At 44.3% G+C, this 14,404-nt stretch overlaps 1 protein-coding gene across 3 annotated transcripts in view; it reads right to left on the bottom strand.

Moving 5' to 3' along the window:
- The window catches only part of atp13a3 (ATPase 13A3), a 73,786-nt gene that overhangs the window by 10,311 nt on the left and 49,071 nt on the right, over nucleotides 1-14,404 (bottom strand). For all 3 annotated transcript variants that reach the window (XM_063201234.1, XM_063201233.1, XM_063201236.1), the window contains 11 exons: nucleotides 12,671-12,784; nucleotides 12,309-12,326; nucleotides 11,837-11,993; nucleotides 10,921-11,041; nucleotides 9,785-9,909; nucleotides 7,367-7,542; nucleotides 2,929-3,060; nucleotides 2,485-2,564; nucleotides 1,328-1,370; nucleotides 902-1,011; nucleotides 159-255 (listed from right to left, as the gene is read on the bottom strand). In XM_063201234.1, the coding sequence (XP_063057304.1) occupies nucleotides 159-255; nucleotides 902-1,011; nucleotides 1,328-1,370; nucleotides 2,485-2,564; nucleotides 2,929-3,060; nucleotides 7,367-7,542; nucleotides 9,785-9,909; nucleotides 10,921-11,041; nucleotides 11,837-11,993; nucleotides 12,309-12,326; nucleotides 12,671-12,784 (1,173 nt within the window). The remainder of the gene's footprint in view (nucleotides 1-158; nucleotides 256-901; nucleotides 1,012-1,327; nucleotides 1,371-2,484; nucleotides 2,565-2,928; nucleotides 3,061-7,366; nucleotides 7,543-9,784; nucleotides 9,910-10,920; nucleotides 11,042-11,836; nucleotides 11,994-12,308; nucleotides 12,327-12,670; nucleotides 12,785-14,404) is intronic.

Below are 14,404 nucleotides of genomic sequence, written 5' to 3' on the forward strand. Positions count from 1 at the left end.
GAGAGAGAGAGAGAGAGAGAGAGAGAGAGAGAGAGAGAGAGAGAGAGAGAGAGAGAGAGAGAGAGAGAGAGAGAGAGAGAGAGAGCCAGAGAGAGATAGAGAGCAAGAGAAAGAGATAGAGAACGAGAGATGGAGAATGCGATGCGCAGGCCACTTACGGAGTAGAGCAGGGTGACGCTGATGTACTGGATGATGCTGTAGAGGGCCATGAACTTGAAGACACAGAAGGAGGTGATGAGGGCAGCACGGCCTTCCCTGTAGTGGGGGGAGAGATGTGGGGGGAGAGACGTGGACCGTATTATTCAAGGACCTACAGCACATACAGACCTATTGAGTCCCTGCCAGAACACGAGTGCCCTCATTGAAACCAATGGAAACCAATGACCAATTTTTCAGATATTTTTTTACCCATTTTTGCAGATAAATCCGACACAATTTAAGATGGAAAGCCTATCAATAAAGCATCTACATTCCTTCTGGAAGTATTACAAAGAACTGGTTACAATTTCAGTATTATTTCCATAAAAGAATCGAAGAATTGTCATAACAAATGTTACAGTTTCATTTAAATAGCTCATATTAAGTGGAGGACGAGCAATGTTTCATAAGCATACTTTTAGTTCATAAATTATGTAATTCATTCTGCAAAAATTAGTATAACTTTCTCTCAAAAAATGTCATTGGTTTCAATGAGGGCACTCGTGTTCTGGCAGGCACTCGCTTTTCGGCACGACAGGGTTCAGTACTGCGCCCCCTCGCTGTATTCTCCAGTCATCTCTGACACGCCAAACGCCCACTACATTACCACCGTTCAATAATCTATACTTGCGCTGCTGCCGCCGCAAAAAATCTCCTGAACTTTGCTAGTCATATATGTTGAGAGGTGAGCAGAGCGGTGTACCTGATGAGGTTGGGCACACAGGAGATATTGGGGGTTCGGGAGGTGAAGGGGGAGGCTACTGACGCCTCCAGCTCCGACAGGGAGATGCCCCCATGGGCTCGCTTCAGGGCCTGAGGGGGTAAGGAGGCAATAGAACAAACACAGACAGTCACACAAATAAATATGCACACACACACACATGGACATACACACACAGCAGTCTGCTCCTTTAGTACATGCCATGCACATATCATACACCACCTGAAGCTACTGGTATACACAAGCAGAATTAAACAAGATAAAATGGCAACTCTTCCAATAATCATTGAGCTGTACTGAGAGCCTGTACATGATGACAGTCGGTGAATTCATGTCCTAGTTTAGTTTCTGTGTGTGTGTAAATATGAAATTTTGAGAAAATTAAGAAGAATAAAAGGAGCCTCTTACACCACAGTCGTTTGCACCGTCACCACACATCCCCACAAAGTAACTGAAAAGAAGGAAAGAGAGAAACGTGTGGTGTAATAAAAGCCAAAGACACCAATTGAATAGCATCAAATACAGTAGCCTACAGCTGTTCTGTGAGGGAACAGTGGGAACATTTACTTGAACGTGTACCCATAATATACACAACAATTTTGCATTATTCATGAGACTGATGAGATGCATGAGGTAATTTAATTTCCTTTGTATACCTAATACATGTGAAGAAATTCCTGACTGATTTTTTATCCATTATCTATGGATAAGTGTGCAATTATTCTTATGTAGACGTAAGTGTGTACTGCATGTGTATGTTTGCACATGAATGCTCACATGCAAGTACAAATGTGTTCATTTGTGTAAGGGTAAAATTACATTCTTTTGGGATCAGACGTCAGGAGGTACAACAACAGCTAATGGCGATAAATGAATCAGTAATTGGTAATTAATGAACTGTAAGGAATATGAATATGCTTAAATAATCCACAAAATAAGAATAATAATTTAATCCATACAACAGTGGCATTAGCTGTGGTTGCACCACCCTGACGTGCTATTACTAAAATGCCATTTACCCATAATCAAGTGACCAGATCCAGGGGCAGCCACTCACTGAACACTCTTAAGCCTGGCTCAAACTACACGACTATCGCGCCGATTCTCGGCTGAAAACCCCCCTTACGACAATCGCTGGAACGTTACCCCCCAGGACCATCGCAATCGATTGTCGGGAAAGATTTCCTCGTCGTGGCCGACGTTCTAAGATAGAACGTTGGCAGCTCAAAGAGTTGCCGATCGCAAGTCGTAGCAAATCAAACAGTGTTTGATATTTCTATTGGAAATAGAACGTCGGGCATTGTGTCGGTGGTTGCCAGCAGCGATAAGAGTGACAGTTGCGATTCTCTTCTAGTGTGCGGTGCACCACGACGCCAAAATCGGACACACAATCGCAAGTCGTGTAGTTGGAGCCTGGCTTTATGTAGACATAAGTGTATACTTAATGTGCATGTTTGCACATGTGTGGTTGCACACGAATGTTCCTATGCATGTGCAAATGTGTTCATGTGTGTAGTACTGTGTAGTGTGTGCAAGTGACCAGAGATCCAGGTGCATCCACTCACTCGACGCTCTGCAGCACCTCTATGAGCTGGGTCTTCTGGTCCGGAGCCATACGGGCAAACACCGTGCCGTGGAGCACCAGCTGCCAATCAAACACACAGAGCTTTAGACACACCCAACACATGCGTAGACACACTTTCAAATTTCAATTTCAAGTCCTGCTTTATTTGCAATTGAGGCTAATAGAGATACTTAATATGCAATAGTGTAGTATAATGTAGTGAAATAGAATGTAGTGTAATGTCATGTGACGTAATATAGAGCCAGCTAGCTCGTAGATGTGTATAGAAGACTTCTATACACATCTATGAGCTAGCTACCTTATGCAGCAGGTCATGCAGTGTAATGCCATGCAGTGTAATGTCATGCAGTGTAATGCCATGCAGTGTAATGTCATGCAGTGTAATGTCATGCAGTGTAATGTCATGTAACGTAAGCTACTGTACCTTCTGCAGCAGGTCCTGGAAGTGCTCGGTGATGACAGCGAAGGCTTTACCACTCATGGCGAAGTGGTAGCGCTCCGGCTGCTTGGCCCCGTCATCTCCCTCAGTCACGTCCTCCAGACTGATCTCCACCTCCTGCGGGACGGAAGTGACAAACGACAACCTGATCAGGACAGGAGGGCTAACAACATAGCAAGATGATAGTAGGAATAAAACATACAGAAAAAAGTAGTAAACCCTGCTAATAGATGGCCTGTGTGCATCATTTGGTAAGGAAGATGAGAACTCCAGGCATTTTATTCACTTATTCACAGCGAACTCTAGCTAACTTGGTTAAGGTACTGAACTTCCTATTCCCCAAGAACAGTCACTGGTAGCAACTCACAGTGAATATGGTGGGGATTTCATTGATTGTTATTATGGAAGATAAACAGGTATAACTGCAATGGGTCGGGTCGATATATATATATAAAAAGGCAAAGTCTGTATGCAAACGACCAGGGGGGAAACAATCACACAGTTTAATATGTAAGCAAATTGTCTTAGTGTGATGCAAATTTAAGGGGCTCTGTGTGTGCAGTGCACACCTGGCAAAGGTCTAACTCTAGTATGAAAGAAGGTGACTGAAGGGAAAGCCCAAAGAACAGTGCAGTACTACTAACCCCAACTCCGATGAAGTTGGGACGTTTGGTAAACAGTGAATAAAATCAAAATGCTATCATTTTCAAAACACTCAATCTATTCATTAGATGGAGAATAGTGAAAAGACAACATATTAAGTGTTAAAACCGAGAAAAAATATTGTTTTGGGGGACATATGTACTCATTTCTAATTTGAGAAATCCAACACGTCTCAAAAGAGTTTGGGACGGAGACGGGGACAATAAATGGCAGCAAATGTCGAGGAAGACTAAAAAAAAAAAAAAATACAACACTTAACAGTTAAATACATTAACCGATGAGATGATTTTATATAAAAAACAGTGTTAATTCCTATCTTGGACATGATTTCACCAGCTTAAATGGTGGGTGTATTCCTTGTCATGTTTTGCAATGTTTTCCTTTCTGTAGTGCTTACAGTGTGACAGGTCTTGACCTAAAACCCACCATTTTATCACATGCTGGTCCTTATGATGGAGCCAAACTGTTAAAACATAGTAGAGAATGCAATTTGACCTTAATATGTGGCAGTAATCGAAGATCTCCCTGAAAAATATGATGCATGAGTGGCTTTTCATGCTGTTTAAAACCCATTTATACCATTCAGCACTGTATTTAACTCTACAGATGAGTAAGAACATCTTAACCAATGCACTACTGCATCTGCATGCCATCATGGAGGCTGACTTTTGAAGCTAGCACTAACAGAAGTTGGATGGTCCATTTTCACTTTAGCACAGGATGTGCAATGCTCTATTATTGTCAAAAAGAATGGACTTCTACAACTTCTGCTGACTTCTGTAAGCAAAGGACAGTTTCCTATTGTCTTCTGGGTCTATTTCAAGTGAGCTCAGGTGCTTAGGAGAATGTTAAACCCCTGTGTCATGTTCATGCATTAAGCATTCTTAATATGGTCAATTTTCAATAGCTCTAGCACTCCAGGAATTAGAGTGAGACTACAGCCAATATATATTTCATGATGTCATGAACCTATACAATGATTTTATTAACAAAAATATGTCTAAAGGTGCCGGCATGCTTGCTGCGAGCTGTAAATTACGCGCGTCACCGTGAGCAACCGACAGCACATGCTTGCTTCAAAAGCAGTTGACCAAGACGCAAAATACTGGCGGTATCATACAGGGGGCAGAGAGCACGCAGCATTTGGATTGGGAAATTGGGAACACAGATGGCAAGGAAAACAACAAAACAAAAAGAGGGGCTCCCTGGGCAAGGAAAGAATACTGCTACTCCTGTATGTGTATGCTCCTTTTTCAAAGTGCAACAAGGAAGTATGATAACAAATGTTTGAAATTTCGGACAAACTCAATGAGACGCTCTTAAAAGTTGCTGCCGTTGTCCACGCGTGGAACTGCGCAGTCCATATTACGATCGCCCCCAGCGAGTTTGAACTAAGATATTGCACCTGACGCACGCATTTGGCTGCCGTGTCCAACGCGCGCGAAAATGACATTAAATAGGGGCCTACGCACGTTAACGCGTTCATGCACTAATCGTGCACGCGCTCGCGTATCTTGCAGCAAGCATACCGGCACCTTTATATACACTCAATCGTGGTAAATCAAAGGGAATTCAAAAATGTATGTAATAACTATGGTAATTATTCCCTTTGCATCTTTAATTCTGAGTGACTCAGCCTCTCTGTGATGATCTTATACCTGGACACCTATATTGTCCGTCAGTACAATTCATTTTGAAATGTTCTTCTTTGTTGTTTTATCTTATTTGGATGTTTACTAAATTTCACTGATCCCCGTCCCAACTCTTTTGAGACGTGTTGGATTTCTCAAATTAGAAATGAGTACATATGTCCCCCAAAACAATATTTTTTTCCCGGTTTTTAAACACTTAATATGTTGTCTTTTCACTATTCTCCATCTAATGAATAGATTGAATGTTTTGAAAATGATAGCATTTTGATTTTATTCACCGTTTACCAAACGTCCCAACTTCATCGGAGTTGGGGTTTGTACAAAATAAACGGAGAGTTTTGATCCTGAGGCAATTGTGAGACACAATTTGTCACTGTGCAGGTCTCTTTCACCTTATCCAAATTGTAAAACTGCCAACCAACGTCAGTAGAGCAGCAGGATTTACATAAGGAAAGAAAGGGCTGTTGAGTCAGGCTACACTACACTAGCTGCTGTTTCCTTTGGTCTGGGAGCTACTGGTAGCTGATACGGTGTGTGTGTGTGTGTGTGTGTGTGTGTGTGTGTGTGTGTGTGTGTGTGTGTGTGTGTGTGTGTGTGTGTGTGTGTGTGTGTGTGTGTGTGTGTGTACGTGAAAGTGTGTGCGCCTGTGTCTGTGAAAGTGTGTGTGTGTGTGCTGTGAAAGTGTGTTTGTGTATGTGTGTGTGTGTGTCCTGTGAAAGTGTGTGTGTGTGTGTGTGTGTGTGTGTGTCTGTGTGTGTGTGTGTGTGTGTGTCTGTGTGTGTGTCTGTGTGTGTGTGTGTGTGTGTGTGTGTGTGTGTGTGTGTGTGTGTGTGTGTGTGTGTGTGTGTGTGCGTGTGCGTGTGTGAAAGTGTATGTACGTGTTTATGTGTTTGGTATGAGTGTGTATGTGTTTGGTATGAGTGTGTGTGTGTGTGTGTGTGTGTGTGTGTGTGTGTGTGTGTGTGTGTGTGTGTGTGTGTGTGTGTGTGTGTGTTCGCTGTGTGGTGTGTTTGTGCGTGTGTGTGTGCGCATGTGTCTGTCCCCAGTAGTCTCTCTCAGCTGTCCATTGTTTTCTCAGGCAGGGAGGCAGCATGGGCTCTCTGGGCCACTTTGGAGCAACAAAACATATTCATTCATTCCCCACATCAAACGTCACTGCCATTTCTAGACGCTGAGGTCACAAACACACAAACACACACACACACGCACAACATGAATACGGTACACTCATAGGCACACTCACAGAAGCATACAGACGCACGCACACGCACACGCACACGCACGTCGAGATTAGTGTGTTTGACTGTTTGAGGGAAGAGGTGATCAGTGTGGTGGAGTATGATGCTAATTTCAGGCCTCATGTGTTCACATGTAACAAACACACAACAGGTGGAGCCTCAGAGGCCTGTAGTGGGGGTAGACTGAATACCACCTGCAGTGGCAGCAAGCAGACAGCAGAGGGAGTTCAGAGTAGAGTACCCAGCACCCATTCTCTTGGGAATTCATTACGGCACTAGAATAACTAGCCAGTCAAATAAATCACAGAGTAAAACAAACTTTGGTCCATGTTGCAGTGAAACGTCACAATATGTTTTTTTTTTATGAATGCGTCATAACATTTTGACATACAATTACAATGTATCTTATCGTTGAGATTGAGATTAGACAGCAACAAGGAGCTTTAAATAAAGTGCAACTATAAAGTGCTACACTAGCTTAAAGTAGTTATACGCAGGGCTCTAAATTAACACCCGCAAATTGGCCAAATGCTGGTGAAAATTCAGTCTGGCTGGTAGAATATAAAACTTACAACCCACTTTGACCCATTGGTGAGTGCACGTTTGGCTAGCAATATGATAATCTACTAGCCCTTTTGGCTGGTGATAAAAAGCTAATTTAGAGCCAGCCCAAGGGTGTGTTTCTCGAAAGCATACCTGCTAGCCAGTTAGCAACTTGGGTAGTTACCAAAATTGCATTGCAAACAAAAAAGCAGCTAACGTAGTTAGCAACTATGGATTCGAGAAATGCACCCCTGGGTTGTACAATCGCAAGACAGAAACGGCATGGCTGCGATGCTCAGCCGTGGCCAACAGAGGGCGCTGACTGACCTCCAGCCGCGTGGCCTTGACAGAGGAGGTCTTGGTGGGGTTGTCGGCGTAGCGCCAGTTGATCTTGGCCGCCTGGCCGTCCTTGGGGGGCAGCGCGTCGGCGATGATGACCCGGTCCTCGGGCGGGATCATCCCGCAGTCCCGCGCCACCGATATGGCCGTCAGCATGTTGTCACCTGCACAAGCAAACACATGGAGCAACGCAGATAAAAAATATTTTTTTTAAAAAGAAAAGAAAAGATAAATGTTTTGAGTTAAGCGTGAGAAACAGTAGGGAGAGGGACAGTGGCACTGATGATCCTGACTTCATGAAGTAAAAAGGTGGGCTTTGTCTAAAAGGCTCCCACGCACAGTTACACAACATAGTGCAGTAACATGGTTGTGAATTGAAATTGGTTGTTGGCTCTGTTATAACAATCAGCTACCTACTTGCATAGAAAATCGATGGACAGTTTGGATTCAACATGGTCATATTTGTCCACATAACCTCAAACAGCTGATCCTACTGTATAAAATTCAGCACTTGACAGATTGGTCAACGAACAAAATCCCCTGTACCGTATGTAGTGCACAGGTAAGAGTGGACACATGGAATGTCTTAACTTTTAAAGCCTAGCAATTTCAACCTCTGATTATTTAACAACCTCTTATAATGTTCCAGCTTCCATTGTCTAGCCTCATGGGTACAAAAACCACCTTTAGAAAGTAAGCACTGTTCACCTGTGCCCTTAACAGGTTCGTTCATCCTTTAGCCGTTTCAATTGTTCTGATCATTTGTTTGGTCAACGGTTTCAGAAAATGGCTGGAAGTGGCAGGTCGTAACATTTCACCTACTACAGAGATCTCCACCTCTGACAAGGAAGGAATGCTTTGGTTCTCCACAGCCTTCTTTCTCAGGCCCAGTTGCGTTGTGTAAGTCATTTGGCACCGACCCAATGGGCCGCATGACACTGGCCAGGTTGAGTGGTGCGTGTGCGGGGCAGCAGTGGAGGTGGTGGCGGCGGTGGCGGGCGGCAAAACTCAATCGGAGAGCGTGACTCCATTTAACAATGGCAAGAGGCGAGGCAGCTCACCAGCCCTCTGTCTCTCGCTCTCTTTCTCTCTCCCGCGCACTCTCCTGGGCTCCTGGACTTTGGAGCTCTTTGACGGTAAAGCTTTCAAGCGCTTGCTTGAATCGCTTTATTAAAACGGGATTCCAGGAATGCCTGGCAAATGCTAGGGGGAATTAAAGGGCCCTGGCTGAGCCTTTAGCGGAGTGGAGCGGAGCGCAGCGGAGTGGAGCCGGCAGGGGGAAAACAAGCAAGGCACCCTTCCTTCGTTCTTTTGTCTCCACCTCTTTTCTTTACCCCCCCCTCTAACATCCATTCCTCTCCACCGCCCTTGAAGGTGGGCAGTAGAGGGTGACCCGTCTGTTGGGTAACCGATTTATAAGTGGCCTTTGGAATGCCTACTTTTACTCATACTACTATTACTGTATAAAAATGTCAATCTTTTCAAAATATCACATTATGAACTGGCATCATGTTGTTTAGCAGATGCTTTTCTACAAAATCTAAATTGGCGAACACATTGGACACACCCATGCACACGCACACGCACACACACTGCATGTAAGGTCTTGACATTTTCTGCTCCAAACTGTAGGCCAGGGTGAAATGCTAGAGGACGTGTCCCTTGCCCTGCCTTTCTTTTGTTGTTTTCAAATGCCAGCCGGCGGTGCCCTGAGCTTAGGCTTATGAAAAAGGGCAGGTGGGGGAATTCTTGCATCGTGCCCAAGCCAGACAAAAAAAAAAAAAAACCTCCCCACCACATCAACAGACGTTTTGTGTTGACTCAATGACTCAAGTCCCGACAGATCCGAGAGCAAGATCTGGCATGAGGTGTGAGGCTGTTGCTGATGCCGTTGTTGAAAGCCTACTTGATGTGTGGGACAAGCTACCACTTGATAGTGCTCGCATATGCTGACAATAATAATACTGAGCAAGGACACCCATAATGGTCAAAAAAGCAACAAAAAGACATCCTACTACTAAACTATATGATGACCTGGATGAATGAGTCATAATGCCCACTATGTCACTAAGGTGCTGAACAAACAGGACTCCATGGTGGATCACTATGGTCCAAATATGGCTAAGACGGAACAAAAAAGGCACTGTGTTCAACACTCAGAGTTCTAATTCTTGTGTGCGATGTTGTGGTGAAAACGTATTCCAATTCCTTGATGGATTATGCTTTTGTCCTGCACCTGGCTTCAGTGAGGCAGGATGTGTAAACATTTTCTCTACTAGAGGCTCACTGATCAGTGATCACTGAGGTGAAAACAATCAACTCCTAACTGTTGGAAATGTAGTGCACCACACTGTGTGCGGAGGGGTGAAACGACTTGCAGCAGCCGTTGCTCCCCAAACATCATACCTGTGACCATGACGGTGCGGATGTTGGCTCGTCGGAGGTCCTCCAGCACCCCAGGTGTCTCTGGCTTCAGTTTGTTCTGCATGATGATCAGCCCAAGAAACTCCATATTCGCTTCAATGTGGTCCCTGGACAACACACACACACACACACAAGACAGGTAGACAGTTGGTGACGAGCTGCACTGCCATATGTAGTGATGACTAAACAGAAAGTATGCAAATAAATTCATTCATTCATTTATTAGTATCATTATGAATGCGATATAGGTTTCCATGTGATCTCTGCAATAGACGGTAGACATTTATACAGTTGTTTTAGGCAGCCGTCCTGCCATACTTGGTGATGACAAACAGAAAGTTTGTAAATAAATGAATTATGAAATCCATATTGGCTTCAATGTGATCCCCGAACAACACACAGCAGACATGTATTGAGTGTTTCATTATGACCCCAGCTAAGCTGCTTTTCCAAGATCCTTGATTGCTCCACCTTTAGCCCTCTTACACACTGCCCCAGACAGACAGCGCCATTCCTGGGTTGGCAGCTGCTGGCAGAACAGTAGGTTCACTGAACAGTTCAAAGATTGAAACATAGTCACTGACAGTTCTGCCAGTGACAAGCAGCAAATAGTGAGCTTGTTTATATGTAGTTCAGTATCCCGAATGTGATCGGGATATTAAGCATCCCAAATTTGTATTTGAACGTATAAACACCTTTTCCCGACTTCAGTATCCCGGATAAACCCTTATTCTGAACTTTTGAGAAATAGGGGTATGGAGTTCTGCCAGTGACGAGCAGCAAATATTGACTTCAGGGGAGTTACTGAAGAGAAGATTAAGAGTAACGGGGGGGCAGTAAAGCATTGATGTAGAGTTCCAGAGTCAGATGGCAGGGGACGTGGTGGCTCAATGAGCTAAGACGTTGTACCACTATACTGGCGACCCGGGTTAGATTCCAGCCCGAGGTCTTTAGCCGATCCTTCCCCATCTCTCTCTCCCCACTCGTTTCCGGTCACACTCTCAAACTGTCCTCCCTTAAATAGAGGCATGAAAAGGTTTTTTTTTTTTTTTTTAAATTAAAGGCTGATGGCAGAGGGGGTGAAGAATCAGTCTCTAAACCGCTGTCTGTAAACGTACCGGTTGACGTTTTGGACTTTGTGCCAGGTCAGTTTGGACTCGAGGCGCCGGTGAGCCAGGGCGATGACCCTGAAACCCTGCTTGGTGTAATCCTCCAGCACCTCGCCAAAGTCCTCAGGCACTGCATTGTGGGAAGCAAAATAACAACAACATCAACAACCTCAACAACATCAACAAAAACAACAAAATTATTTCATAATGGCCAGAGTAGGCAATCTGGATTTATTTGTAAGCCAATTAGCTAATCACATCTTTTCAGAGTACTGAAGGTATTAGGGCTGAACTAAGCTATAGGCAAGAAATAATGACATGCTTATTTGTCTTGTAAGGCCTTAAATAACACATTACAACTTGGTCATCGTCAGTCTGGTGAGTGGAGAACGCTCAGAAAAGGAGGTGCTGGCAACCAGTAAAACACTTACAGGAGGAGAGAAGTGACACACACTCCCGAGTTGCATAAAAAAGTTTTTAGTGTGACAACGTTTCAGCCTGTCGGCCTTCCTCAGGTCACGTGTCACATTAAAAACTTGTTCATGCAACTCGGGAATGTGCGCCATTGCCAATCTGGTAAGAGCAAAATTCTAACAGGCTAAGGCATCGGCCCACCAGCCTTTAATAAATATACACTTCTTAAATTAACAACATTGCATTAATTAAGTAGGAGAGCAGGAGAGAGCAGCCGTGTAGAGAGCATCATACCCAGCCCTACCCTACCCTACCTGGCCTAACGGTAGGGCACTATTTTACTATGCCGGCGACCTGGGTTCAATTCTGACCCAGATCATTCGCTAGTCCTTCCCCATCTCTCTTTCCCCACTCGTTTCCTGTGTCTCTGTCACTATCCTGTCTCAAATAAAGCTTAAAAACGCCCCAAAAAATATTTTTAAAAAATGATTTAATGAGTGCGTCCTCCTACCTGTGTCCTTCTTGCACAGGCTGGCCACCACCTCTGGGGCTCCCTTGAGGAAGGCATCCATGCGCTTCTCCCCCAGCGTCCGTGTCACCACGCTCATCCGCTGGAGTGCCGAGGAGAAGGGGAACTGCCGCACGATACCAATCTCATAGCCCGTCTCCTGCAATAAGAAATGGTGAATGGGGGTGAGGGGTATAAGGGATGGCATTGGAGAGTTAGAGAGGTCCGTGCTACTGTCAATACTGGTATACAACAGGACTCGTGCAACAACACTTTGTGTGTGTGTGTGGTGGGGGAATGATGTAGTGTGTGTGTGTGTGTGTGTGTGTGTGTGTGTGTGTGTGTGTGTGTGTGTGTGTGTGTGTGTGTGTGTGTGTGTGTGTGTGTGTGTGTGTGTGTGTGTGTGTGTGTGTGTGTGTGTGTGTGTGTGTGTGTGTGTGTGTGTGTATTTGTCTCATCTTGTGTTTCAACTCACCGATAACTCATACAGCTCCTGCAGAGGGGGATGGGAGTGAGGAGTGAGAAACAGAGTCATTAGATGGTGCAGATCAGCTCAGTGGTGTGTAAGAGAGAGGGGTTAGTGATTGGTGGTCTTTGCTGTCGGTTAAGTCGAATCAGACGTGTCCGCTTTTTGTTATGTCATTAAAATAGATTGCTGTTGTTAGTACTTCAGATCACAATATCAACCACTGGTGGAATAAATATGACATGAAAATCTAGACATAACATGGTTTCCTAAGTACAAAACGCATATTCTGTTTTTCAACCTACAGCATGTATAAAAACATTTCATATTTTGTGCAGGAGTGTTTAGACAGACATTAGAGGCGGCTGTACCATATCCTGCTCGGAGACGATGGGCTCAGGAAGGAGCTGCTTTGGCGGCCGCACCACCGTGGGCATGATGCGGTTATGGAGAGACGTCTCCTCCTCTGTTGCCTCCTCCAGGATCTGAGACAGACGGACACAGGTGGACAGACAGGCAGACGGACACAAACACACACAGACACAGAGACACAGAAACACACAAACAGACACACATATTGAGAACCCAATAAATATACAAACGATCAGAGATATCAAGTATTTAACCCGTTGATGCCTGATGTTGCGTTGTGCAACATTGGCCCTGGCGCTGCATTACGCAACATTCAGGCTCGTGAGATCTGAGGCAGCTTTATTAAAAATCTCTGTTTGTTTGAAATGAATGAACACATTCTAATGAAAGATGAGTTTCTAAGAGGTTAAATGCAACTTATTGCATATTTTTACGTGCTTCAGAAGCAGAGATATTTAGGTTTTTATAGGCTGAGGGCAGCTTTTCTCAAAAAGGGCTCAGGTATTCAGCACCCTTTTTTGTAGGTGTCTTAGACGTCAATGGGTTAACATACGATGTATGCATGCACAGAGCACAGCACAGATCAGCAGAGATTTGTACAGTATGTGTATGTATGCACGTACACACTCAACTCTCTCTCTCTCTCTCTCTCTCTCTCTCTCTCTCTCTCTCTCTCTCTCTCTCTCTCTCTCTCTCTCTCTCTCTCTCTCTCTCTCTCTCTCTCTCTCTCTCTCTCTCTCTCTCTCTCTCTCTCTCTCTCTCTCTCTCTCTCTCTCTCTCTCTCTCTCTCTCTCTCTCTCTCTCTCTCTCTCTCTCTCTCTCTCTCTCTCTCTCTCTCTCTCTCTCTCTCTCTCTCTCTCTCTCTCTCTCTCTCTCTCTCTCTCTCTCTCTCTCTCTCGCGCGCGCACACACACACACACACAAAACCAAAATGAGAGGGATGTGTCTGCCTCCCAGTGATTTGAATCCTATATACAGCCACAGGCACAAACCTCACAGATTGCTACTGCAGGATATAGAACACGGCTCCTGCCCTGCACCAACAGAAGGCCATACAGCACTGCTGCACATGCACAAAAGTTCACATCAGAACACACAAACGCTCTTTTGGAAAACCACTAGAGATGCCCCATTTGCAGAGGAGGTCCATGCAGATCAGAGTTGCTATAATTATTGTGATAATTATTCAGTTCAGTACATTCAGTTGCCTAAAACCACCATTTGGTTTGTGTATGCTAATTTCCTCCCAAAAAAAGCCACAAAAACGATCATTTTGACGTTTTGGTACAATAGCATTTCCTATCTGGCAACACTGTATCAGATGTCCAAATGCTCCACTACAACGCATGACCACAGAAGGACAACAAGGCTTGCCTGACTATGTATACCACTGATAAATGTTGCTGAGAATATGACAAACTAATTAAAAAAGCTATATCTGATCAATATACTACATTCATATCAAACTGTTCCCTTCTGTAATATAACTGCTAACAAAAACCTTTACTTCATTATTTACAATCCTGCCCTACTGCTGAGGAAGAAAGTAGTTGTTGCTACAGTAGCAGTCTACAGTAGTTGCTCGCACAAAGACGCGGTTAGTGGAAGCTCTTAAACGAACGAATCAATCAGTTAATTAACATGGAAGAAATAGCCATGTTAAAGTGAACAGCCATGGCTGAACGTTCATTGTTGCATTAATGTGAAGATGTGAAGGGATTGAAGGGTTTGGT

Source organism: Engraulis encrasicolus, chromosome 6 (assembly GCF_034702125.1).
Source record: "Engraulis encrasicolus isolate BLACKSEA-1 chromosome 6, IST_EnEncr_1.0, whole genome shotgun sequence".
Lineage (NCBI taxonomy): Eukaryota > Metazoa > Chordata > Actinopteri > Clupeiformes > Engraulidae > Engraulis > Engraulis encrasicolus.